Source organism: Lonchura striata, chromosome W (assembly GCF_050655825.1).
Source record: "Lonchura striata isolate lonStrDom1 chromosome W, ASM5065582v1, whole genome shotgun sequence".
Lineage (NCBI taxonomy): Eukaryota > Metazoa > Chordata > Aves > Passeriformes > Estrildidae > Lonchura > Lonchura striata.
In genome coordinates, this window is record NC_140743.1 from 2,282,218 (window position 1) to 2,308,010 (window position 25,793).

The following is a 25,793-nucleotide window of genomic DNA, read 5'->3' on the forward strand; positions in this document are numbered from 1 at the left end:
GACACTACCTCCTCCGCCCAGTTAAGTCCTGCCGAGCTCTCCATTTCTTCGCTCCCTGGCTATCTCCGGCTAGAACTCGGCGGCTGCCATTGGCTTAGCGGCCTCATCCGGACACTCGGCGCAACGCTATTGCTCAGCTCAATCGTCCCAATATGGCGGAGGTGAGCGGGGGAAGTGGGCTGGGGTGTCGGAATTCGTCTGGTTCCCTGCGGGGTCCCGCTGCTGGCGGGCCTTCTTCACCCGCCTCACCATCCCCTTAAGGCGCTTCTGGGATGGCTCGGCGACGCGGGGTGGCCAGCGAGGTGACCTGCAACGCCTGGGCACTGGGAGCCTGCGCGACTAGGCCGCGCGGCGGGTGCTGCGCAGCGCGGGTCCCGAGTTCGCCGCCCGCGGGCGGTCGACAAGCCGTGATCAGGCGCGCGGTCGCCGCACCGAGCCACGGAGGGCGCGGGATGGGCCAGTGGCGGCGCCGCCGCAGCGCGGATGGTGGAGAAACGCTCGGCGGGAGGGAGAAGAAGCGAGCCCTGGCCTGGAAGCGGGGAAGAGGCTGCTGGTCCGCCTCTCTCTGCCTGCCACTGTCATGTTCCGCCTGGGTCGGAAGGAGTGGGAGTGCCGGGTCAGGCGAGGCTCCTTAGAGGGCTTTTGCTAGGGGAGGAGGAAAAAAGGAGAGCGATAAGTAGGGAACGAGCGAGAGAAGGAGGGATAGGAGAGGGTGAACACGATGGAGGGGCGAGTAGGGCGGGGGCTGGCGGGGGAAGGGAGCAGGTCCGGGGGGGAAGGGATGGGAGGGGGCATGAAATGGAGACTCCCTACCTGCCGCTGGGTTGGATGGAGCCCGTGTCTCACCTCACTCTTTTCTCTTCCTGCAGGCTTCCTTTGGGAGTTCGAGCCCAGGTTCGTCTTTGCCCACCTTCTGCCCCAGTACCTAGCCTGCTGCCTGCACGCTGCTCTATCCTTTCTCCTTCCCGAAATTACCTTCTGTTGCCTCATAGCTCTCCTAATACTTCATGTTCATGTAACTAACTGCCTGCCTGATTTTAAAGAGAAGGTGTACTCTGGGGAGTTCTTCACTTACCTCTGGTCACAGTTAGTAATTGGCTGCTCAGAACCCAAAATGAAAATAAAGTTTTGTAGTATTTTTAAGACAGCATCTTAGTAAAGCCATGTAAGCCTGGAGAGAGATCACTTCTGTTGCTGCTGCTAACTGCGGGGTTATGTAAATATTTGGTTTATTGATAATATCAGAAAACATTTTAAGTCATAATTATATGTAATTGTTAAGGTTTTAACTACTGTTAAGGTTCTTTGGAATATTTACACAAGGAAGCCTATTTCACATCAGCAGGGCTACTCCTGAAAAATATTTGGGGAATGCATTTGCTTCTGTATACCTGCTCTTGGCACTGGCTGAGCTCTAGTATGTAAGAACTAGAAGGGGAAACCTAAGGTGAAAGAGAAATATCCTAGTCTGTTTTTTTTCTCTATCATGAAAGTCTTAAGAAAGTGAACACTGAAAAACAAAACAACCCTGCATTTCAGTAATTTTCATTGTAGAATACTGACAATGCTGTACAGAATATTTGCGTCTTAAAAACTTGCTGAATATAGTGCTTTCTAACAAATGCACTCAAAATAACAACAGTACTTTTTTATTACCTATGAGTATCCTCTTGGGTAATGAAAAAGTGTCTGTTGGACCACAGAGCTGTCATAATGACTTGTTAATTACTGTGATCCATTAGAAATGTTTTGTTATTTCTGGCGTATTTCCCTCTATATTTCTTGAAACTGCTAAGTTTGTTCTTTTTTAGATCAATTGCTAAGAATTAAATTAGTTTTATTAAAAATCTCATCTGTGAGACTAATTTGAAGTGAGTCTTGCTGCTTATTTTGCTGTTGTTAGGAAACTGGTTTGCAACCTAAGTTAGCTGTTAATCAGTGAAAAGCTATGTTAGTTGCCATAAAAATAATATAAATAGAATCTGAGTCTATAAATCAGTGTCTTGCAGCATCTGAAATCTTGTGACATGCGGATGTTATACTTTAATGATGATTTCCAGGATCTTTAAAACAATCTTTTATTCAGTAAAATATTAATTTGTTATTGTACTTTCTGAAAGTTTGTTTCAGTAGTTTAGATACTTTTCCCAAGTACTCTATACTGCAAGAGAGGAAACTGCACCTATTAAAATACAAAAAGGGGAGGCCAGCTAAAATAGTTGAATTTGTCAGGTAGTTAAGAATTTGTTCAATTTAGTCCATTGAGAGTTCTAACTATGTATGTAAAGACTCATGAAACCTTTTTTTTTTCCTGTGTTGTAATTTCATATGTTGGTATAGAAAAAAAATTACTCAAATTAGGATTTTTTGATAGTTGGCTCTTTATCCTCTGAGGATCATGACTTTGACCCTTCTGCTGAAATGCTGGTACATGATTATGATGATGAACAAACTCTTGATGAAGAGGAGGAAATGATGGAAGAAAAGAAAAATTTCAGCTCTGAAATTGAAGATTTAGAAAAGGTAAGAGTGATTTGCTCTCTCCTTAATGTCCATATATATTGTAGCTTTTTAGTGAAGACAACACTCAACCTGTTCTTTAGTTTGTATTGCATAATGCAATTTTCTGCAAAATGCCTTTGGAGTTTTTTTTTTTTTTTTTTTTTTTTAAAGAAAAAATATCAGGTTTGGTTAGGACATAGTGCTTCCTCACAAAAAGGCTGACCTTAGCTTCTCAAAGTTATTAGTGTTAAGTTCAGATTGGTCTTTTTCATTTCATTACTTTTTCACTATGGAAAAGAAATTACTGAAGCAGATTTTAAAGTCTTATTATCTAATATCACTTGTCACTTCTAAGTTTTATACATTGGAAGTAAGCTTAAATTGTACGTTAATTAACAGCTAGCTGTGTTTCATTCTGTTGGTCAGATTTTGGTTTTCCAGTCTGGAAGAGCAGTCCTGTTTTACACATTTTTCACATTCATTTGCTACATAAATTGTAGTTCTATATCTCAGTTTCATCAGTTTGGCATTTGCTGGATGTACAAAAAGACCAGCGTGCTCCTTGGCTTTTCCTATTCCTTTTTACATTCTTTAATTACATGCTTTTTCTGTTTCTACCTCTTGTTCATCTGTGTCAGTGCATCATCCATTTTAAATGCCTGCTGAATGCTAAATAGCCACAAACTGATGCTGCTTGCATTACCATTCAGTGACCCACTTACACCACTCAGCATAACTGCAGATTTTGATCAACAGACTTCCAGGAAAGTGTAATTTTTAGCATTAAGTAGGAGACTGTGCTTTTGTAGTCCATTTAAAAACAAATTTTCTTAACTTCTGGGGTTTTTGTTTTGCTTTTGCCTTGCTACCTTTTACAGTTATTTTTTTGCTAATTTTGAACTTGCAATTATAATAGCAAAGCAGCTTGCCAAGTCTGGTGGTTAAAATGGAGTTGGTACTCCACAAAATGATTATATTGCTTCTATAAAAGAAGGAAAAAGAACTGAGAGCCACTCATCTTAAATACTTTAGTACTTTATGTCCGAATCCTGGAAAGACCTGGACACGAATTTGCATTTACCCATTGTGAAAAAACTTTGCAGGACTAAGACCTTAGTTGATTAAAGAAAACAAGTAGCTTAATCAGTGTATAAGTTCAACAAGAAATTTTTTAAGGTAATATAACTTTTAAAGGTATAAATTATTGAAAAATATATCTAATTATTTTATAACTTGGGTAACTAAAGAAAATTTCCACGGTTTGTTTTATTAAATGTGTTAGGATGCAAGTATGATATTTAGTAAAATAGTTTGATCAAAAGCTGTTGGAAAAAAGAAGTTATAAACTAAGCCTTTGTCTTCATTTTTGCTTCTGTATCTGTTTTTATCCTATTTCTGTACTGGACTTGTCTGGGAGAGTTAATTTTCTTCCTAGTACTTAGTATGGGGCTATGCTTTGGATTTGTGCTTAAACAGTGTTGATAACACACTGATGTAGTTATTGCAGAACAAAGCTTACACAGAACCAAGGCCTTTTCTGCTTCTCACACTGCCCTCCTCCTCAGGAACTGTCTGGGCATTGGTCAGTTCATGATGAGCAATTGTTTTCATTTGGATAACTTGTCTTTTTTGGGTTTTACTTCCCCCCTCTTTTTATTTTTTCTTTTCCTTACAGTTTTTAAAAATTATTATGTCTTTTTAAACATATAAGTTGTCTTTATTTTAACACACAAGTTTTTTTTTCACTCATCCAATTCACTTCCCCCCATCCCATGGGGGAGAGAGGGAGGGAGCAGCTCTGTGATGTTTAGTTGCCATCCAGGGTTAAGACACAACAGGGCACAAATGGTTTGCATTAACAGATTTGACCATAACATTAGGAAGAATTTACATCTGTTAACATTTGCTGGTCATGATATTGATTTATCTGTTCTTGACATTAGCTTGTCTGATCTATGCCATGCTCTCTTTTTTTGCTGTGCGTGTTCAAGATTGGTGTTGGATTTTGCAGTTTGCTAATGCTCTGTAGTGCTTAGTGATGTTTTGCCTGCAAGATTTATTATTAAAACACTGGCCTTGATCTTAATCTGGCATTTGGGCTCTGTATTGAAGATTAATGTACTTCAGGTACCATCTCATGGAGACAATAAACAATTATACTTCTTCCTCTGAGAGATTTTTTTTGTGGAGGTAATACGGAATGGCACCTTCACCATCAACTTTTGTCATGTTTTCTCCCTTGTTACAATAACTCTTCAGTATCTTGAACATCCTTGGGTAGTCTAAATACTTCTATTTGTATTTCTTAGGACTATTGCTTCAGCTTTTCATGAGGTTAACAAGCTATTTAGGAATATGACCCAGGCCCTGTGGCAGTGTGGTTATGCATGGCAAGGCATGTATGTGGGAGAATATGGACAGGTGTCTAGAAAGGTTTACACCTCCAATGGTCTGGAACTTCTCTCCTGAACAAGTGCGGAATCCTGATGAAATGATAGAATATATGGGGGGAAAGAAAAAGATGCCCTGGCTATTCCAAAGAGACAGAAACAATGGAAGCAGAAGTCAACTTGTTTAGTAAGAGATGAAGAAGCTTCTCCTAACAGGGAGCAGGAGAACAAATCAGAAGAGGCAGCCTCAAAAAGAAAGATTAGCAGTATATGAAGGAGTTCAAGCAGCTTCAGAAGTAGTTGGTACTGAAGCACAGCTCCTTTTGGCACCTCGATTTCCTGTGTTGGGCTGGATGTTCAAAGGCAGGGTCCCCTCTACACATCATGCAACTGATGCTACATGGAGTAAGTGGGTTGCAGTGATCATACAAAGGGTTTGAATAAGAAACCCCAACCGCCCAGGAATTCTGAAAGTGATTGTGAACTGGTCGAAACTTCAGTGTTGCCAAAGGAGGTGACTCAGGCTCAAGAGTCCCCACTATATAATAAACTACCAGAAAATGAAAAGCAATATGCCCTGTTTACAGATGGATCCTGTCATATTGTAGGAAAACATCAAAGTTGGAAAGCTGCCATGTGGAGTCCTACACGACGAGTTGTGGAAACTGCTGAAGGAGAAGGTGAATCGAGTCAGTTTGCAGAGGTGAAAGCCATCCAGCTGGCTACAAATATTGCTGAACAAGAAAAATGGCCAATACTTTATCTCTACACTGACTCGGGGATGGTGGCAAATGCCCTGTGGGGGTGGTTGCAACGATGGAAGCAGGATAACTGGCAGTGCAGAGATAAACCCATCTGGGCTGCTGCATTGTGGCAAGATATTGCTGCTTGGGCAGAGAACCTGGTTGTGAAGGTATGTCACATAGATGCTCATGTACTCAAGAATCAGGCCACTGAAGAACATTGAAACAATAAGCATGTGGATCAGGCTGCTGGGATTGAAGTGGCTCAGGTGGATCTGGACTGGGAACAGAAGGGTGACCTATTTATAGCTTGATGGGCCCATGGCACATCAGGATGTATAGTAAGGGATGTATCATACAAATGGGTTCATGATTGAGAGGTCGACTTGACTTGATACCACTGCACAGGTTATCCATGAGTGTTAAATGTATGCCATGATCAAACAAGCCAAGTGGCTGAATGGTGGTGGGAAGCCACTGCTCAGGGACTAGCTGGGCATCGGTTGGTGGTGAGCAATTGTTTGCATTTGGATTATTTATCTTTCTTGGGTTTTATATACGTCTGTCTTGTTATGGTTCTTTTTTCTCCTATTTTCCTTGCATTAAAAAGAAAAAGTATTTTTAATTATTAGACTGTCTTTATCTCAACTCATGAGTTTCTTTCTCACTTTTACCATTTCATTTCTCACCTCCATCCCACTGGGGAAGAGTGAGTGAGTAGCTGTGTAGTACTTAGTTGCTGCTTGGGGTTAAACTACAACACCTTTTCTACAGTAATTATAAAATGTATTGTGCAGAAGATGGAAAGGAAGGATAAAAGATTGCTACATTGGTTTATTTCTGTGGTGTTTTGCACACTTGCAGGTATAACTATAGAACTAAAGTTTTCAGGTTTTTCTGCATTTCTTGTAAGGGGATTGTTAATGTTCCTAGTCTATCTTCTGTCTTGAAGAAATATAGGCAAATCATGTTCTACAGTGTGAATCAGATAAGGAACAAATTTTTAATAATTACTCTTTAGTTTCATCCACTAAATGTTTTTTTCAATAGTTTAATGGGACTTCATTATATGCCAAGAGACACAGTTATGAATTATTTCAGTCTCATGCCTGAAAATATTTTAGATCTTTAATCAAGATTCCTGCTTTCAATTAAATGTTTCTTGTTTGTTTTTTTCTTTTGTTTTTCAAAATATGTCTTATCCTTTTAGGCCTGAACTGTTTACAAGTATTTGGCAATATGTTGAAATGTTTGTAAATCTTCTTGTATTAGGAAGGAAACATGCCGTTGGAAGATTTGCTGGCATTTTATGGCTATGAACCTACAATTCCAGTTATGGCTGGTTCCAGTGTGGATAGCTCTCCAAGTGAACTTGCAGATGAGCTTCCAGATATGACTCTAGATAAAGTAAGTCAGAACTGTTTTCCTCTGTATTACGGTTTAAAAGTAGAAATCCATGTGACCTTATATTTCACTGTCTCTTTATGTTACAAAATAAATATCTTTGTCAATTTCAACATAAAATTAAGTTACTGCACTAGTGGTGGACTTGGCAGTGTTAGGTTTATGGTTGGACTCAAAGGTCTTTTCTAACCTAAATGATTCTGTGATTGTACTTTTAATTATTTTTCAAAGATATTTAGGATCTGAAGTTAATTGTAATTATCACACAAATGCATGGCAACTTTAGTGGCATTATATTATTACAATTGAGAAATGAATAAGGTAGTGGTTCATCTAAAACACATTCAGAGAACTTTAAATAGATTTCCTTTTTTTATTATTATTTTATAGAAGTGGGATTTTTTATGAAAAGTTCTGTATTTTATTTTAATGTATGCAATGTCCAGAAATAATAATTCTGGCTTCAAACATACATATCATATATGAAACCTTTGTGCACAACTTGAAAAGTGCACTACTGGATGCTTTGGAATGTTTCTTTCAAATGCGTATAATTTATAAAAATCTCATCTTTGGGGAGTGAGAGAGATTGTTCTTTGTGCAATTACTGTATGTATTGCATTGTTGAATATAGAAACACAAAACTACAGTTTTTATGATTCACAGGCTAACTTTGAATTCTGAGATGAATCTGATTTTTGCCTATAAGGCATGCAGCTACTAGTTTGTATTAAAATCTGTAGGTAGTAAGTACATGTATTTTTTTTTTTTTTTACTTTCCATAAGTATGATAAAATTATAAACTCCACAGAAAGCATAGTATAATAATGGCTCTGCACATCTGATTCTCATTAGGAGTCACCATTGTGTGGAGGCTACAGAAATGTACTTGGCTTCTTGTCCAATACAGTTCTTTACCTCCTTAATCACTATAGAGGGGTTCAATCATGTCTGGTAGTGGAGGAAGTATGTTCCCCCTTGTCCTCCCCCCCGCCCCTCCACTTTATTATATTTTGTCAGTTATCGGTAATTCTTCTCAGGAAAAATATATAAAAGTGCCTGGCTTTTGTTTTGGGTTTTGTTTGTTCACCCATTACCCCCATCCCCCCTGGAATTTAAGGGGTATCTGTGATGTAAAGAAAGAATTTAACATGTTTCCACACAGTTTTTTATTTTAAAGCAGTTGGATGAACATCTGAGATTTGATGCTTGCAGGGGTTACTACTTGTGCATTTATTTTAATAGAAGACAAGGGGGAAATAAACCTCCATGTCTCCATGTTCAATTCTGAAATGAATGGTTATATTTGTTTTGAGAATTAGGAGTGGATTAACTTTTTAATAGTGAACAGTCTGCTAAAATTGCTTATGGTAAAATAATTCATTTTAATAAATGAGACAATTTGCTGAATCTAAATGTTCACTAGTTTATATTTAATAGTCTGTCTGAAGTTTTGGGTTTTTTTATTTTAATGATACAGGAGGAAATAGCTAAAGATCTCTTGTCAGGTGATGATGAAGAAACACAGTCCTCTGCTGATGACTTGACACCATCAGTTACTTCACATGAGGCTACTGACTTCTTTCCTCGGCCATTAAGATGTAGGAAACCTAATTTTATAATAGTACTCATAAAGTTTTAACATTTATTATAAACTATATAGCTTTCTAGTTTAAAATATCAGAGTTGCGGAGTGGAATTGAGAAACAGTGCTTTGCAGGATGTTGTACATGAATATTGTCTTTGGTTGGTGTTATTGATTACCTAAAAGGCCTATATTTAATATGGTGCTCAAAGCACAAGCATAATTTTTCTAAAAATACAGTAGCTTTTCATAATGAATAGTTAGTGTGTCAAGGAACACTCTTGGTAATTTTCTGGGCATTGGTGAATGGCATGAATATGTAACCTGTTCTTATAAATTAGTGTTTCTCTACTAAATTTTTTGCTGCTACTTTTAAGCCAGTGACTCCTCTTTCAGCCTATGGATGTGAACTGGAATTTGGTTTCTTTGTTATTATTTCCCTTCACATATTCAATGGTTTTCCATAGGAGTTCATGAGCCAGAGTGTTTTTATATGGGATGGGGCCTATGAACCCATGACCACCAAAAATTCACTACCCATAGAACTATTATGGGAAAGATCCAAGAACCATTGGTTCAATTATCCAACCTTGGCAAGATATTCCTCATTGCTCCAACTTTAGTACACCAGTAAACAAATGAACTGCAATAGACAATGTGGAGGATTTTTATAACAATTTTAATTTGGCAAATATGTTGAGCTTTTTCTGGGGGACTTCATCCCTCTAGAGAAAGGGGATGATAAAGGGCATGTGCTGTCTCAATCATCAGCAATTGTAGCCCCTTTGCATGCTGCTGATTGTGTAATGTAAGGCATTTTTGAGAGAGATACAAAAAACTTAACTAAAAAAGGGCATTATAACTTTTTAAGCAAACTTGCTGGCACTTAAACATTGCTTGTGAACTGTTAATGGATATGACACTGAAAGTGTGGTAACTTTATGGAAAGAATTATTAGCCCCTTCATCTTACTCAGGATTAAGAAACAGTCATCTTTGCTTTCAACTATTGTGTTTTTTCTATCAGAATATTGCTCTTTCTCTACTAGAACTTTTGATTGGGCATTTTAACATCAACTATCCACCATGTCAGGGAGGGAAATGTCAGTTTTCTGTGCTGTTGACAGTTCCTTTTTTTTTTTCTCATCCCTGTCCATTTCTCTTAAGATAACATTCAATTCTAAGATAAACATGTTTAACACAGGCCATTTTGTTAAATTTGGATTCACTGGAAAAAGTAATTGCATATTATTATCCAGGCATATTGCTCTTTCACGCATTCATGTTAGCTTCTTGCCTCTTTCTAACAGCAAAAAGAGACTGGTCATTCTAGTAATGACTACAGAAGAGGAGCCTCAGTCTATCATCTTGGATATTGTCTTTGATGATTTATTTAGTTGTGATGAAGCTAAAATTGAAACCCTATTTATGAACATGTTATTACTGCAAATTGAGAATATGAAATAGCTCTTATCAGAACTATGGATTCTATTCTGCTGGGCATAAAATAAAAAAAAATATAATTTATTCAGAACCCAGAACCACAGAGTTCCAAATTCTAAAATATGAGTTATTTTGTGGAGTACTGTATTTGAATTACTTGGAGTGCTCTGCTGTATTTCTTCCTAAGGAAAAAAATATTTAGGAGGAGTAAGCAGTCTTTTGTTATCTTTTGCTTATTCTGTTTTCTGTATATCTACTATATCTTTAGTCCCTGCTGAGGTAGCCTTGTTTAAAGGAATGTTTTGAATGTCAATTAAAACTTCAGATGAAAGGCTTCAGTAGGTAATAAAGACTTACCTTCAACTTTCTTTGTGATTAACTCATGGCTAAGTCATAGTCCTGGAAGTTTTCTGTTTTTCTCATATCTTTTCTATACGGTGTAAGCATTTATTGAAGGAAATCAATGAAGAAAAATTATCTAATTTCCTTTTGGCTGTTGAAATATTGTCTTAGTTGCAGTAATGGTAAATGTTTCAGTTCTGCAATATGCAAGCACCAATGCTTTCTGACTTCATTCTAGTTTGATAGAAGTGTAGATGAACAGACTGGTGATGAGTGTCTTCCAGAATAAAAGCAGGGCTCCTTTTAAAAGTAAAGAATAACTTGTAGTTCTGTGTTTGAACTGAAAATTCTTCCTAGCTAAAACCAACTTATTTGTGTCTGAAGCAAACACTACGTGTGATGGAGATAAGGAATCAGATGGTGAAGACATAGAGGCAGACAATGGTAATTCATCTGAAGATTTGAGAAAGGTAATAACTATATCCTAAAAAAAAAAAAGTTAAGAAAACTTTTGCTATTAAAAAAATGCATTAACATTTATAGTACATATCTAAAATAGTACCTTAATTCTGAAATTATCTGCAAAATTCCATGTTAATCGACTTTGTAATGCTTCCATGCACAGAATATTAATACCCTTATGATTTTTGTTACATCTTCAGGAAATAAAGGTTGGTTCACAGTATCAGGCTGAAATTCCACCTTACCTTGGCAGATACAGTAATAATGAAAAGGGTAAGTTTTTCTGGTTTAGTTCTTATATTTATACATAGCAGCTGATGGAAAAATGTTATTTAAATTTATGAGATAAATTCAATGACTTAGTTAAAAAACCCAAACCAACCAACCAAAAAAACCTCTAGTCAACTGAAGTAATACAACCACATAATTATATCTTAAAAGTGTGATTCTACAAGTTTGAGAGGATATTTTCAAGAAGACATAGGAGGATGGGTTACAGTGTTAATTCTGAAGTATCTAGCAATATTAGGAGGCAACAAACTGGGCCAAGAAGTAAATATTTTCATCAGGATATCATAACTGGGCTATGAACATGTAAGTTTGCATTGAAGATCTTCAGTATTTTTCTTTGCTTCTTTTTTAGCAAGCACGACAGTGTGGGTTACAAAATGGTTATGAAAAATAAAGCAATGAACTATTTGAATTTTCCATAGCATGAGTAGAAGATGTAGGTCTCAATATACTTTGTCTTTAAAAAAAAGTTGTTTTAAGTATGATGCTATTGCTGTATAAATGTAGGTTAAAAACTGAAATCGTGCCAGAGTAGAAGAAATAACTTTATTTAATAGATTTTTATTTGGTACCTTTAGAAACCTTCACTGGCTGGAAACATTAGCAAATTAACATCTCTTATGTTGCTTAGGAGATCTATGGAAGTTTTCTATTTACTATTATTTGAGCATGATGCTTACTGGCTGTAAGAAACAGAAGTGTGAAAACTGGTTTTATCTGAATAGTCCTTTTACTATTTACACATCTTGACTTCTCCTTGGTCAAGAACTAGAGAAGGGCCAATAACCAGAGGATGATCAAGAAGGCATTAATCTGACAACTTTCTCTGGAACAAGCTGGTGCAAGAAAGAACCAGAGAGAGTATTGTTCACTGGCATAGCCAGGAACAAAGAGGTAGCTACCAGATGGGGGAGCCTGAGGAGTTCCTCTTGAGAATATCAGGTACAGATTCCAGCAAAAAGTGTTGGGTTGTCTTGGTTGATAATGGAGATTGAAGCTGAGCTCAGCAATGCTTGGAGAGGGTTGAATATTCTGTAAAAGCCTCTTTTGTACTTCCTGAAGAGCTTGTGATGGCAAACAGGGGCTTATATTTCTGCTGCAAAGTCCCAGGTACTGAAATTGTGCTAGAAAGAAGTTCTGCTCTTCTATAAATCTTACACTTGTAACATGTCTGTTTGAAAGCTTTCAGTGTTCTTAAGTCATAACAGAACTTTAGGAGATGCAATTTTAATCTTCACCTTAGTTTAATATTCTTTCCTGCAGTTATATGAGAGATTTGAGAATCTTCATCTCTTCTAGTGGAACTGCCATTATACTTGGGTGTGTTTGAATTTAATAACTCTAATTTGTATTGCCAAGAGAGTACATAAAGCATTATGTGTAAACACATCTATTGATCAGAGTAAAGGATTTTGTTTAATAAAGGGTTTAAATGTGTGCGTAGACAAGAGTTCAGGCCAACTCTTGAATATTTCCAATATATTTCAGATAAGCTACTTAAGAGGTACATACATGGTTTCAGTATACTATGAAGGAGGACTACATCCTGATTGCTTGTAAAATAGTTGATAACATCATTCAGTTGTTAGTGAATGCTAAAAGAAATTACCACATTTAGACCTAGATTTCCATTCTGCTAAGTAAGTTTTAACAAATTTTAGTTGAAAATGACCAGTTAGCTGCCACCTCTTTTAATTTTATATGCAGTATTTGAAATATTAAAGTACACTTTTTATTGTAAATGATAATTTATTTGTTCTAAACATCTGAATAAAACAGAGTGGTTTTGCTATTTTTTTTTTATATTAAGATTAATACATATGCATAATTTGACTTGAATCATCTGCCTGTCAACAACCTGCCCCTCTGTAGAGATTCTGTCTCAAGAGCCAGTCCCTTATCCTCATGGAATCTGAATCTCTTCACCATACCACACTGCAGTCTCTCTAAACTAAGGCTTTTTGGGGAAAAAATGAGCTGCAATTTGAAAGTGGCATGACAGTGCTTGATTTTATTACTTCTCTATTCCTGTTCTTTGTGAAATAGCTTTTTGTGTTCTAGCCTTAAAAGTGTCACAGTTGCCATAAATTCTGTTTTAACAGCCTATGAAAATGAAGACCATTTACTTTGGAAACCTGATGTGATCTCAGAAAGTAAAGTTAAAGAATACCTTTTTGAAACGTCCTTAAGAGCAGGAAATGAAAATATGATTGGCAGAATTCCTGAAGGACTACATACACGTGACAATGAACAAGTATATTTTATATCCTGTTCCATTTGTGGCACATTGCTTTGTAATTAATGTGTTCTCTTTCTCTGCCTTGTATATAAAGGCAGCAATATTTTTTTAAATTAGATGTTACAGGGGTCAGAATCTTCTTTGTAATTTTAAACACATGCTTAAAATTGAGTATTTGAATGTTTGCAGTGTGATCTATGATGTTTCAAATTGGCATGATGTTGACAAATCTAGTTTTTCTAATTATCGCATATAATGTTTTACATTTGCTTAATTAAACCTTGCCTTAACATTTGGATGGTTTTGCTTTTGATTATTTTAACATTTTCATCCTATATAAAGATATAACCTCTTTTTTCATTAGGTGTGTTCACTGAAAGGCTTGTTTCAGAAATTTATATAGGATATTTGGAAACTTTAACACTTTCTAAAGACTACTTCTATTTTATAGGCACTATATGAACTTCTCAAAAGTAGCCATAATGTTAAAGAAGCAATTGAGAGATACTGCTCAAATGGAAAAGCATCTCAGGGTAAGAGAGAGTATCTGCTTTTTAAGAAATATGTCTTACACATGAGTAAGATTCAGATTAATAAGCACATCCCTTTCCATGATGTCTTTAGCACAGATTACTCATAGAATCATATAATATGCTGAATTGGAAGAGAATCACAAGGATCATCAAAGTCCAACTCCTGGCCCTGCACAGGACACCCCAAAAATCCAACCAAATGCTCCTTGAGTTCTGGCAGTCTTGGGGCTATGAGCATTCCCTGGGGAGCCTGTTCCAGGGCCCGACGACCCTCTGAGTGAAGAACCTTTTCCTAATATCCAGCCCAAACCTCCCCTGATACAACTTTGGACCATTCCCTTGGGTCCTGTCACTGGTCACCAGAAAAGAGATCAGTACCTCCCCCTCCTCTTCCCCTCACAAAGAAGTTTTAGACTGCAATGAGGTCTGACCTGTCTCCTCTTCTCCAGGCTGAACAAGCCAAGTGACTTCAACTGCTCCTCGTATGGCTTCCCTTAAGGCCCTTCACCATCTTTATTGCCCTCCTTTGGAGACTAATAGCTTTATATCTTTCTTATATTGTGGTGCCCAAAACTGCCCCCAGGACTCGAGGTGAGGCCACCCCAGTGCAGAGCAGATTGGGACAATCACCTCCCTTTGACTGGCTGGCAATGCTGTGTCTGATGCACTCCAGGACACAGTTGGTCCTCCTGGCTGCCAAGGCTCTGCTGACTCATATTCAACTTGCCATTGGCCAGGACCTGCTGGTCCCTTTCCGCAACACTGCTTTCCAGCATCTCGTTCCCCAGTCTGTCCGTACATCCAGGGTTGCCCCATCCCAGGTGCATATTCCAGGATTTACCCTTGTTGAACTTGATACGGTTGGTGATTGCCCAGTCCTCTTAATTGGTCAAGGTTTCTCTGTAAGGCCTCTCTGCCCTCAAGGGAGTCAACAGCTCTTCACAGTTTTGTATCATCTGCAAACTTACTTAGCATCCTTTCCAGTCCTGTTTCCAAGTCATTAATGAAGGTGTTGAAGAGCACAGGGCCTAAGATGGAGCCCTGTGGAACCCCACTAGTGGCAGGTGGCCAGTCTGATGTCACCCCATTCACTATAACCCTTTGAGCCCAACCCATGAGCCAGTTGCTCACCCATTGCATGACGTGCTTATCCAGCTGTGGGCCGGACATTTTGTCCAGAAGGATCCTGGGAAAAACAGTATCAAAAGCTTTACTGAATCCAAAAAGATGACATCAACTGGCTTCCTTCGATCAGCTAGGTGGGTAACCTTGTCATAAAAGGAAATCAGGTTTGATAAACAGGACTTTTCCCTCATGAAGCTATGCTGGCCATGATGGCTGTGATCAATGACTGTTTTCCTTCAGATGTTTTTCAATAATTCCCATTAGGTATATAACTCAGATTATGTATAATCTGACTGTTGGCCAGATGGAGATTTCTGCTAGAGAAGTTTGCAATTTGTATAAAGATTGCAGGATCAAATTTTACATATTTTCTTTCCTTCTTTTTTTCTGTTTTTTTTTTCTATTTTAAGAATTATACAGACTGAGGAGAAGGGGGGAGTTGTAATTTTGCTCCCATAAGACAGTTCTCCCCCACATTACAGTACCTTTTTGAGATAATGATCAATTATAAACTACTGACATTTATACGAGAATCAGAACATAGCTGACAGTGAGTGAGCCCCACTCTTCATCACTGTGCTAACATTGTGCTATGTCAACCCCAAACTTGGTTCTACTGTATAATTCTCTAGGTCTATGGTAGAGTGTGGAGAGTTTTGCTTGAGTTTACAGTGGAAAACAATTTTGTTTGTCCCTAACTTTATTATTCCCTTAAATAAAAATCAGTGTATCATTTAGCAAAGAGTTCTTTGTCCTGTAGTTTGACACATGTTCCATAAAGCAGAAATGGCCTATGAGGCCTGGTATAAGTTTGTATTCTGGCAGATATTCCTTACTCAGAACTGGATCCAAGGGGAAACGGAATGTTTCTGAGTTAGGTGCTCTGAAAGCTTAAGTATCTAAGATAAAAGTGAAGGGAACAATAAGGAATATCAGAGCAGTGTTTCAGAAAGCTCTTTTATGAGAGATTGTGTGTTAGAGACCCAAATTCTGTCTTAAGGACTAGTGCTTATCCTCTCCCAGACCCCAAGTCAGATGGAGTTTCTATCCTCATTAAAAATGGTAGAGGATGATAATACTGTTGATGCCCGTCTCTTAGAATAATCATTGTGCAATGATCTATACCCACTGAAGTTCACTGCTATTCTTAATATGCATTAAAAATCTACATCTCCCAAGATAATTTCATAACAGTAAGACTTTACATGTGGATCTCCTCTTTGAAGCTTGAGAATTCTGTAGTAAGGAGTGCAAAATTAATGGACTTGTAGTGGAATGATTATCACCTTCATCTGAAAGCAGCAAGGTCTTTGTTCCAGTGTCTGCTTCCAGAAATACTTTGAAATGTGATTGTTTGCTGGTTTTTGTTATCCACCCTCATTGGCTTTAAATGACAACTGAACAGATCACTACTATGAATGTAAGATGCCTGAAATATCCCTCCTTTATTATATATAGACACAAAGCTATAATCAAGATAGGGAAGCAACAATACTTGAGACAAAACTGACCTACTCAAATAGTTTGAGCTATTTTGTTTTAAAGCTTTTATTCCTTTTTAGTGTTTTTTTTGTTTAATTTGTAAAACTAAAATTCACTTGTCTTTAAAAAGTCAGAGGTTGTTCCTTCACTCTTTTGTTCCAACAGTCACTGTTTGTATCTGATTAAAGAGGGAATATTCAGAAAAATAATGATGTTAACAAATCTTGGGATTTTTTTTATGACAAACTTCTTAAGAAATAATAAATGAAGTCTTTTGAATGTCCTTTGCTCTCCGGGGTGAAATACTTCAGTAATCAAACTCTTTTATGAGTCTTTATAAGCAGGAATACTCGATTTCAGGTAGTATATCTTTACATTAGAGGAAAGAACATGGGTCAAAATAACTGAACTGTTGCGTTGTTTTTAGAGTGTGTTTGGATGTTCAGGCATTAGCAACACAAAGATTAGTGAGTGAAAATAAGTTTATCATGATGATTTTGCAATTATCTAGAAGAGATGACAGCATGGACAGAAGAAGAATGCAGAAGCTTTGAACATGCACTTCTGATTTACGGGAAAGACTTTCATCTCATACAGAAAAACAAGGTTAGTATTTTACAGTTAAATGAAAGAATTGGTAGATGATATGATGCTGAATGTTTGCAAAAGCAATGCTTTTTCAGAAGCTATGCAAAAGAGTGAAATAAGAGCCAGCATATTAAAACCAGCTTGGTGTTTCCATGCTAATTTTGCCTGTGATGCCATTGGAAAAGCTAGGTGTTGCAACACGAGTCAATATATTATCTTTGAAATCAACTCATGTTGATATTGCTTACATATATGCATTTATGTTAAAATTTAGATTAAATGTCTGCCTCTCCTAGAGGTGTATTATTTTCATACCATGTCTGTGAGAGGGGGAAATAGGTCTTTAATTATTTTTGTCACTCAGAAGGTGTAAGTCTACAGAAATGGGCTTTGTTTTTTCAGAAAGTGTAGTCATCCATCAGTATTCTGCTTTCTGACCAACAAAGGAGTTCTAATCTTTATCCGAATTGCTTCTGATTAACTCCTCTGTGCCTGAAGATTAGCAATTGGACTTTTTTTTTTTTAAGTAAATGTATCATTTGGTACAGTTGCCAGTATGTGTTTCCAAATTTTCTGTACATGTCCTCTGTGTTTTGATACCACCTTGAGGATTTGAACTGGCTGTGACTGTGATAGAGTTAATTTTCTTTATAGTAGCTAGTATGGGCTATGCTTTGGACTTGTGCTGGAAACTGTTAAGACACTAATGTTTTAGTTATTGCTGAGCAGAGCTTATGTAGAGTCTCAGCCTTTTCTCCTCAGACTATCCTGCCAGTGAGGAGGCTGGGGGTGCACAAGGAGTTGGGAGGGGACACAGCTGGGACAGCTGACCCCAAATAACAGGGGGGTGTTCCGGACCATATGGCATCCTGCTCAGTAATAAAACTGGGGGGTGAAGGTTGGTGGGTGGGGGCTGCTGTGGCTTGAGAACTGGCTGGGCATCAATTGGTAGATGGTGAACAGTTGGGGTTTTATATATTGCTTGTTTTTCTCGGTTTTTATTTTCCTCTTTTTTAGATTTTTTTTTTTTTAATTAGTAAACTGTCTTTATCTCAAACCATGAGTTTTCTCACTTTTGCCCTTCTAGTTCTTCCTCCCCAATCCCACTGGAGGGGGGAAGTGAGCAAGCAGCTCTGCAGTGCTTAGTTGCTGGTGGGGGGTTAAACCACAACAAGTCTTCTTTAGGAAACTGGTGCTTTTGTTGTATTTCAGGTAAACTTTATAGGGTTGTGGTTGCTGTTCAACGACAGTCAGTTAATCCTGTTCAACACTTGGCTTAACCTGTCCAATGCTAAATATCTGGGTGGTTCAATTTTTAAATGGACCTTATCCGTAAACAGTAATTCACTAGCGATACAAATAAATAATTTTAAAATATTTTTTTCCAAAGTGCAACAAAGCATATGAGTTGGTCTGTCACTATGGACCAAAATTTTCCAAGTACCCAATATCTTTTCTGCTTCACTTTTCTTGGGTCATTCAGTTGCCCAGTGTTTTACTTCTCAACAGAGTCTGTCCCATAGTTATAAAATTGCTATGTAAGTTATGAATTGAAATGCTTCAGATGTAGATACAGTTTCAGTGTAGTTTAAAAAAACAAGCTTAAACAACAATAATGCATACAATAGAACAGATGTAGTAATTATTTAGAATAGAATATACTGTTTCAGTTGGATGTGACCTACAACAATCATCTAGTCCAACTGCTTGACCACTTCATGGCTTGCCAGAAGTTCCAGCATGTTTCTAAGGGCATTGTCGAAATGCCTCTTAAACAATGACAGGATGAGGCATCGACCACCTCTCTAGGAAGTCCATTCCAGTGTTTGACCACCCTCTCGGTAAAGAAATTTAAAACTGTAGATATCTTTTTCAGATCCTCTGATTTAATTTGTTTGTTACAGATACTAGAACAGTAAAAGGAACAATATTGCAGGAATATGGGGACTGGGGAGATGACAAAACATAATTCTTTGCATTTATCTTGTCAATTCTTCTTGCCTTCTTGTAGGTAAGAACCAGAACAGTTGCTGAGTGTGTGGCTTTCTATTACATGTGGAAAAAGTCAGAACGTTATGATTACTTTGCTCAGCAAACAAGATTTGGAAAGAAGAGATATAATCATCATCCTGGAGTTACGTAAGTAAAATGTCCTTGGAATATGTTTTCTGTTGCAAATTGTAAATGTAAAAGATAAGTTTTTCTTCCCATCACTGCAGTGTAAAGCTGCAGTGGCTATGGCAACTGAGAATAAATCCATCATCATTCTTAGGCCTTGTTTTCCTGTTAAATAACCTATTATGAATGCCATATTCTTAAAGGGACTACATGGATCGTTTGGTAGATGAAGCAGAAGCTCTTGGTGGAGCAGTACATTCTTCAGCCTTAACATCAAATACTCGAACAGAAAGCATTCCTGATCAACAGATAAGCATTCTGAACTCTATCACTGCCAATGAGTTGACAGGTAAATCAAGGAAAAAAAAAGAAAACCCACAACCTTTTTGTTGTAACTATATAAACAACTATTTCATTCTCATTTTATGATCATCTGTTTTCCAGCACTGACAAACACTGTAGCTACAGTCTGTCACACTTCAGCTGTGAACTGCCTGGATGATGCCTTCCCTCCTATGGACAGCTTACCCCGAGCACCAGTAGTTAATCATGTGCCTGTTGGAACAGAAGAATTGCTTAACTTGCCTAGCAATGGTGAAAGTGATTGTTTTAATTTATTTGAGACTGGCTTTTATCACTCAGAGTTAAACCCAGGGAACATGTGCAGTGAGGAGACAGAAAGACCTGCAAAGAGACTGAAAATGGGGATTGCTGTCCCAGAATCTTTCGTGAATGATGTCTCTGTAAATAACCTTGGTGTGGACTTTGAGAACCACACACACCATATTGCCAGTGCCAAAATGGCTGTTTCAGTGGCTGACTTCAGCAGTCTATCTGCAAATGAGACAAATGGTTTTATAAATACCCATACTCTTCACCAACATACTGCCCTTCATTCAGAATGACTGTGGAAAACTAAACAAAGAGTGGGTACTTTATGCAGTAGTAGTAAACTTGATGGGAACTATCAGGTTTGCTTAGTCTTTCACTGGAAGTTTGAACTTTGACATCAGTGATGTCTTTTTATGTATAGAACTATATCTTGATTTACCAAGAGTAATTTCTTTTTTCAGTCCATAAATGTGGAAATGTTTGGCAGAGTTTGGAACTAAGAGAACTCTGTGGTGCAGCTTTAGGCTCTGCTTCAAATTTATTTTAAATCCTGTAGAGAGAGGCCAACATTTCAAAACCAGCATGGAAGTTCTGAACTGATTGGAATGGCTTTTTAGGCAAAGTTACTTTTGCCATAATGGATGCAGTGTAATAACAGTGTTTACAGGTACTGTTCCTGATCCCTGCTCAATGTAGCATTTTATTTTAATTTTTTTTTTTCTTATAAGGGCAGGGATGGATTTCTTTAAATTAAACTGCACAAACATACAAGGATGTTTTTTAAATGGAACTTTCTCTCATGTGATACTAAACTAGAGCACTTCAGTTTAAAAATAACAGCAATTTCATCTTGGTGGAAGCTAGCACAAGGGACATAACATGAATAAATTATGAAGACCTACACTTGGAGGCTGTTGCAAAATTATAGGCCATGGCTACCTTACACAGAAGTAATTATGCTTCCAGAGGTATCTGTGTGCTTTAAACTTTCTGGCTTAAACAGATATATTTTAAGCTCTTGTATTCAGATGAGTTTTGTCCACAACTTTGAAGATTAATGCACCTGTGTAACTTAACTTTCCTAAGACAGCTGCTGTATAAAGCTACAGTCTGCACACCTTAAGATTTGCTACTAAACAGTCTACATTTTGGAAGACAAATTGTTTGGAGCACTGCAGTTCAATGTGTTACAGTTTTGAGGGGCTATCTAGTTTATATAGAAGTAGTAGAACCTTGAAGTATGTATTTGAAAGTTTTTCTTCGGTGTGGATTGCATTTATTTGTTTAGCAAGTCATAAGTTCAAAAATAGCACTTTTGGTCAAATAGAAAAGGATGTATAAAAATGTCTCACATAAAAGCAACTACTTTAACTCAATAAATTTTTATTTTGACCATTGAGTGCAATTTAGCCATTCATTAAGTTTTCTTTAAAATGTTAGCTTTAATTCTTGTGGGAGAACATCAGTAGAATTTACCCCTTTCCCTCCATACTTTTTCTTTGCATTGTTCATATTACAAATTTAATTGCCACAAACTTGTTTTGATTATTAAAGTGATTAGGCTTGAATTGTTGATATTTGTAATAGTTGCTTCAAGGTTATACTGAGTAATTAGAAAGTAGTGACTTTAATATTTGAAAGGGAAGAGGGTATTTATTATGCTTACTGTGAATTGCATTGACATCCTGAGTTATGGATACAGTGTATGGAGTTTTCTTTACAGCACTGCAATGAAGATTACTTTAAAGCATTTATGCAATAGCACATTTATCATATTAAAACTAATTAGTTTAGCACAGTGGACACAAGTAAAGATAATTTTGTAATCAGTTCTTAACTTATGCATCTGAAATATAGAATTCTAGTAAGTACACAATAAATAATGGATAGCCTTGGCCCTGCGTTGTATTCTGACATTTTTAGCCAAGTTGTCAGCTTCTTGCTGCTGTGTTTTGTGCTGAACTGTGTACCTTGGTTTTTTTCTTTATGAATCAACATATTTTATGTAATTTTGTAAAATACTGGTCATAATCCTTCATTGTTATACATTCAGGTCTATGAGTTTACAGTGAGTAGCTGGTCTGTATAAAAATCATTATACAAAGATGATTGAATGCTTATAACAGTTGCATTTAAATGAACATGCTCATTCTCATTAGCTGATGCAGTAATATATTCAAATAATCTATGCATTGCTGGGCTCTTAATGTAGACAGATACTTGTCTAAGGCTTGGGTTGTCAGCAAGTTGAATGGACACTTTAGTTATTTAATAAAGACTTTTGACCAAAATTCAGAAAATTATGGGAGAAAAATTAATTTCAGCTAGTCTAATAGATTTTTAAATGCTGATCTTATTTAGCTTGTTGGCTATCTAGCTGTTATTGTTTACTTTTAATTCCTTGTTAAAATGAGGCAATAATTTGCAAGATTTTGTAAATATTTAATTCTTCATATCTTTTTAGATATATATTTCAATATTTTCTGACTACTTGTGTGTATAGTAACATTTTTGTGCATGCTTGATGTGACATTCATAAATTTGTGCCACGATAACTTTATCCATGTAAAATAGCTATTTATTGAATTTTTCATTTAGAAGCTGGACTTTATTTTTCTCTCAGTTGAAACATTTAAAATTGAGAACTTGTTACTGTTTATTAAAAGAATTGTCTTTTGAAAGTCAGCATGAAAACAACTGAATTGCAACCATATGAAGAAATTATATTGCCTTGGTTCTTTGATGGTGAAGCACAATTCTTATAACAAACTGTGATGAATTCTTTGTCGTCTGCTATACTTGTTTTTCATACAAACAAACCAAAAATCCATAATAGGAAATTGCAGTGTTGATAAATGTATCCTTTTAATGTACAGGGAATCTGAAGGGGATAGCTGATTCAGTTAGAAGTGTAACTTGGTGCTGTGATTATAGCAATACTTTTACTTTGGTTACTCATATATCATCTTCTCATGTTAGGTTTTTAAAGGTTTAATTTTCCTCTTGCCATGGTCAAAGTAGTAAATTGTGTACTATTAGGTCAATGAATTGTGTAATTGTTTCCTGGTTTTAACTTTTAAAACTGAGGATCAAAAATGTATGAAAACTTCAGATCAAGTAGAACATAGTGATAGTACTTAATTTAACCAAAGTCTTTAGGTAAGTATTTCAACTTTGAATGTAAACTAATGTATAAACTGACCAACAGGGACACTTTGCCCGGCACTACAAGCACATTGTCTACAGATGGGGAAACTAAATACAGTAATTTATAAAATAATGACAAGGTTACTATTTTTTTATTCCTATTTTTCATTGGAAGAAGGAAAATGCTATCAATTGTAAAATACAGAAGGTATGGTTATAGTCCTCTTAATAAAACCGATTCCAGTTATTCAAAGTACCTTGTGCATAACAACAAATTTTGTGACAATCGGGACATGATTTTAATATCAGATGTTCAAGAGGAAGTCGCTATTGTTGCATTGGTTTTAATATTTGTACGTAAACACTGATTTTTATTTTTTTTTAGCATTATTTTCTATTGTACTTTAATACCTGGTGTACAATTCCAGAAATAAATGTCTGGGAACTTTTCTTTATTTGTGATGCAGATATATGAAAAGCTTGGTTAGGTACTTTCTTTTCAGAAATACAGAGCAATACCTCTGAAGACATTTTAAGATACTCTGGGTCCTCCTGAAGTGCACACTACCACTCTATAAGCAGTTGGGAGAAGTCTCACATACATTACCCTTTGCTCTTTCAGAGAACTTCAACTTACCAGATGTCTGCTGAAAATACAATGCAGGGGAGAGGAAACAGTGTAGGAGGTGGTGTGGTTTAACCCCAGCCAACAACTATGTACATGCAGGAATAACCAGACTGTTTCCCCCAGCATGTTTTTAATGTGCACTACAGGAACTATCCCCTTCTACAGTACATAAAAGTTTTGATTGGGCAGGGCCAGCCCGCTTGGCACATCCTCCGGTGTTGATTAACCAGATGCCTTTTGTTAAATGTGTATTCCAATGTTTGAAGGTCTCACCGGACATTGTTCTCAGTGTCATCTTTAACAGTCCATTATATTTTTCAATGTTTCCAGAAGCTGGTGCATGATAGGGAATGTGATGCACCCACTTAGTTCCATGTTCTTTGGTCCAAATGTCTATGAGGTTGTTTCAGAAATTAGTCCTGTTGTATGACTCAGTTCTTTCTGGTGTGGCATTTTGCCATAAGACTTGCTTTTCAAGGCCCAGGACAGTATTCTGGGTGGTGCCATGGGGCACAAGGTATATTTCCAGCCATCCTGTGGTTGCTTCTGGCATTGTAAACACATAGTGCTTGCCATCACGGCTTTGGGGGAATGTGATATAGTCAGGCCTCTCCATACTTATATTTCAGCTGTTGTCCTCTATATCACAGAGGCTTTAACCACTTGGCCCTGCTTGATTGCAACGCATGTTTCACATTCATGGATAACCTGCGTGATAGTGTCCATGGGCAAGTTGATTCCTCCAACTAAAAGTTGCATCTCTTCCCCTTATGTTGCCAATCCAAATTGACCTGAGCCACTTCAATCCCAGCACCCTGATCCACCTGCTGGTTGTTCCGATGTTCTTCTTTGGTGGCCTGACTTAAGTACATGAACATCTACGTGGCCTACTTTCACAACCAGATTTTCTGCCCAGGCAGCACTATCCTAGAATCATAGAATGGCCTGGGTTGGAAGGGACCTTAAAGATCATCTAGTTCCAGTCCCCCTGCCAGGGGCAGGGACAACTAGACAAGGTTGCTCAGAGCCCTGTCCAATCTGGCCTTGAACACTTCCAGGGATGGGGCAGCCACAGCTTCTCTGGGCAACCCATTCCAGTGCCTCATCACCCTCATAGGGAAGAATTTCTTCCTAATATCTAATTGTCATTTGATACTGGTTAAAATATCAGGTACTCATGAAAATCATAATGAAGGGTTCATGACTTGAGATAAAGATTAGGAGAAAACACTTTTAATGAGAAACAAGATAAGCCCTAAAAGAACCTTTTTTCCCCCCAGCCCCTCCCTCCTTCCCACTGAGAGTGCAGGGAGACAGGGCATGGGGGTTTTGGTCAGTCCTTCACTCAAAATCTTTCTTCAGTGTCATGGTTTGACGCTGGCACAGTGCCAGTGCGTGCCTCTATGAAAATACACCTTCCCTAGATGAGTGCTGTGAGATGTGATTAGGAACAGAGTATAGCAGGTTTAAGCTTAGAAATAAAGGAAAAAACTTTATTAACCTACTACTATAATAAAAGACACACACATAATCTAGGATGAAAACTTTCTAAAGCATTCCTCCTCCCTCCACCTAATTTCTAACAAAACATGGTGAAACAAAACTTGGACCTTTAATCAAGTTACCACCCTTCAGATAATCAATTCTTAGTTTATTAAGGGAGAGAGGAATCTCTCTTGTACCATACACCCCCTGGAAACACAATTGTACCTTCTTGTGTTTCCATGTCACACATGGCACCACCCAGAGAAAATCTTCAGTTTGCTTAGGGAAAGGAGTCTTTTTTTTTTCTGTTATGCTGTGGGGTCCTTCCCACGGGAGAGTTTTCTGTGAATTCTTCTAGCATGGTTTTAATTTCATGAGCAGCAGTCCAGCCCGACCTGCTGTAACGTGAGTCCCTCCCATGGGCAAAACAGTCTTCCCAAAACTGCATGGCGTGGGTCATTTAGTCCATGGGGTGTAGCCTTTTAAGGATGAGCTGCTCTAGTTTGGAAACAAGGGCCCCTTTTCTCTATCTCTGGAAGCAAAGGGCCCTCTCTGTTCAGGTCTCTCACTGAATTACAGCTTTTTTAGCATCCACCTGTTCTGGCATGAGTACCTTTTCCCACAGGCTGTGAGTGGATCTCTGCATCCCCCCATGAACTTCATGGATTACAGGGA

The 25,793-nt window shown here is 37.5% G+C and overlaps 1 protein-coding gene and 1 pseudogene across 3 annotated transcripts; both read left to right on the plus strand.

Annotated features, from left to right (window-relative positions):
- Positions 1-33: 33 nt before the first annotated feature.
- Positions 34-23,258, plus strand: LOC146762983 (mesoderm induction early response protein 3-like). Of its 3 annotated transcripts, none has more exons than XM_085571117.1 (13): positions 34-161; positions 870-894; positions 2,375-2,523; positions 6,908-7,042; positions 8,520-8,640; positions 10,793-10,878; positions 11,071-11,143; positions 13,264-13,415; positions 13,852-13,933; positions 17,052-17,146; positions 19,140-19,267; positions 19,450-19,595; positions 19,691-23,258. In XM_085571117.1, exons 1-13 carry the CDS (start codon positions 153-155, stop codon positions 20,149-20,151), a joined length of 1,662 nt encoding a protein of 553 aa, XP_085427243.1. In that variant the 5' UTR covers positions 34-152; the 3' UTR covers positions 20,152-23,258. The 3 variants fall into 3 exon arrangements, with proteins under 3 accessions (XP_085427243.1, XP_085427242.1, XP_085427244.1); XM_085571116.1 differs by lacking the exon at positions 34-161 and adding an exon at positions 419-616; XM_085571118.1 differs by lacking the exon at positions 34-161 and having other exon boundaries at positions 874-894; positions 2,395-2,523.
- LOC146762984 (uncharacterized) lies at positions 5,087-6,054 on the plus strand (annotated as a pseudogene).
- Positions 23,259-25,793: the final 2,535 nt, after the last annotated feature.

Excerpts from the sequence above, each read along its gene's own strand:
- LOC146762983 (XM_085571116.1), top strand. The coding sequence starts at position 581 with ATGTTCCGCCTGGGTCGGAAGGAGTGGGAGTGCCGG. Across the intron at positions 8,641-10,792 it reads CTTTCCTCGGCCATTAAGAT|CAAACACTACGTGTGATGGA; the intron begins GTAGGAAACCTA and ends TTGTGTCTGAAG. Across the intron at positions 11,144-13,263 it reads ATACAGTAATAATGAAAAGG|CCTATGAAAATGAAGACCAT; the intron begins GTAAGTTTTTCT and ends CTGTTTTAACAG.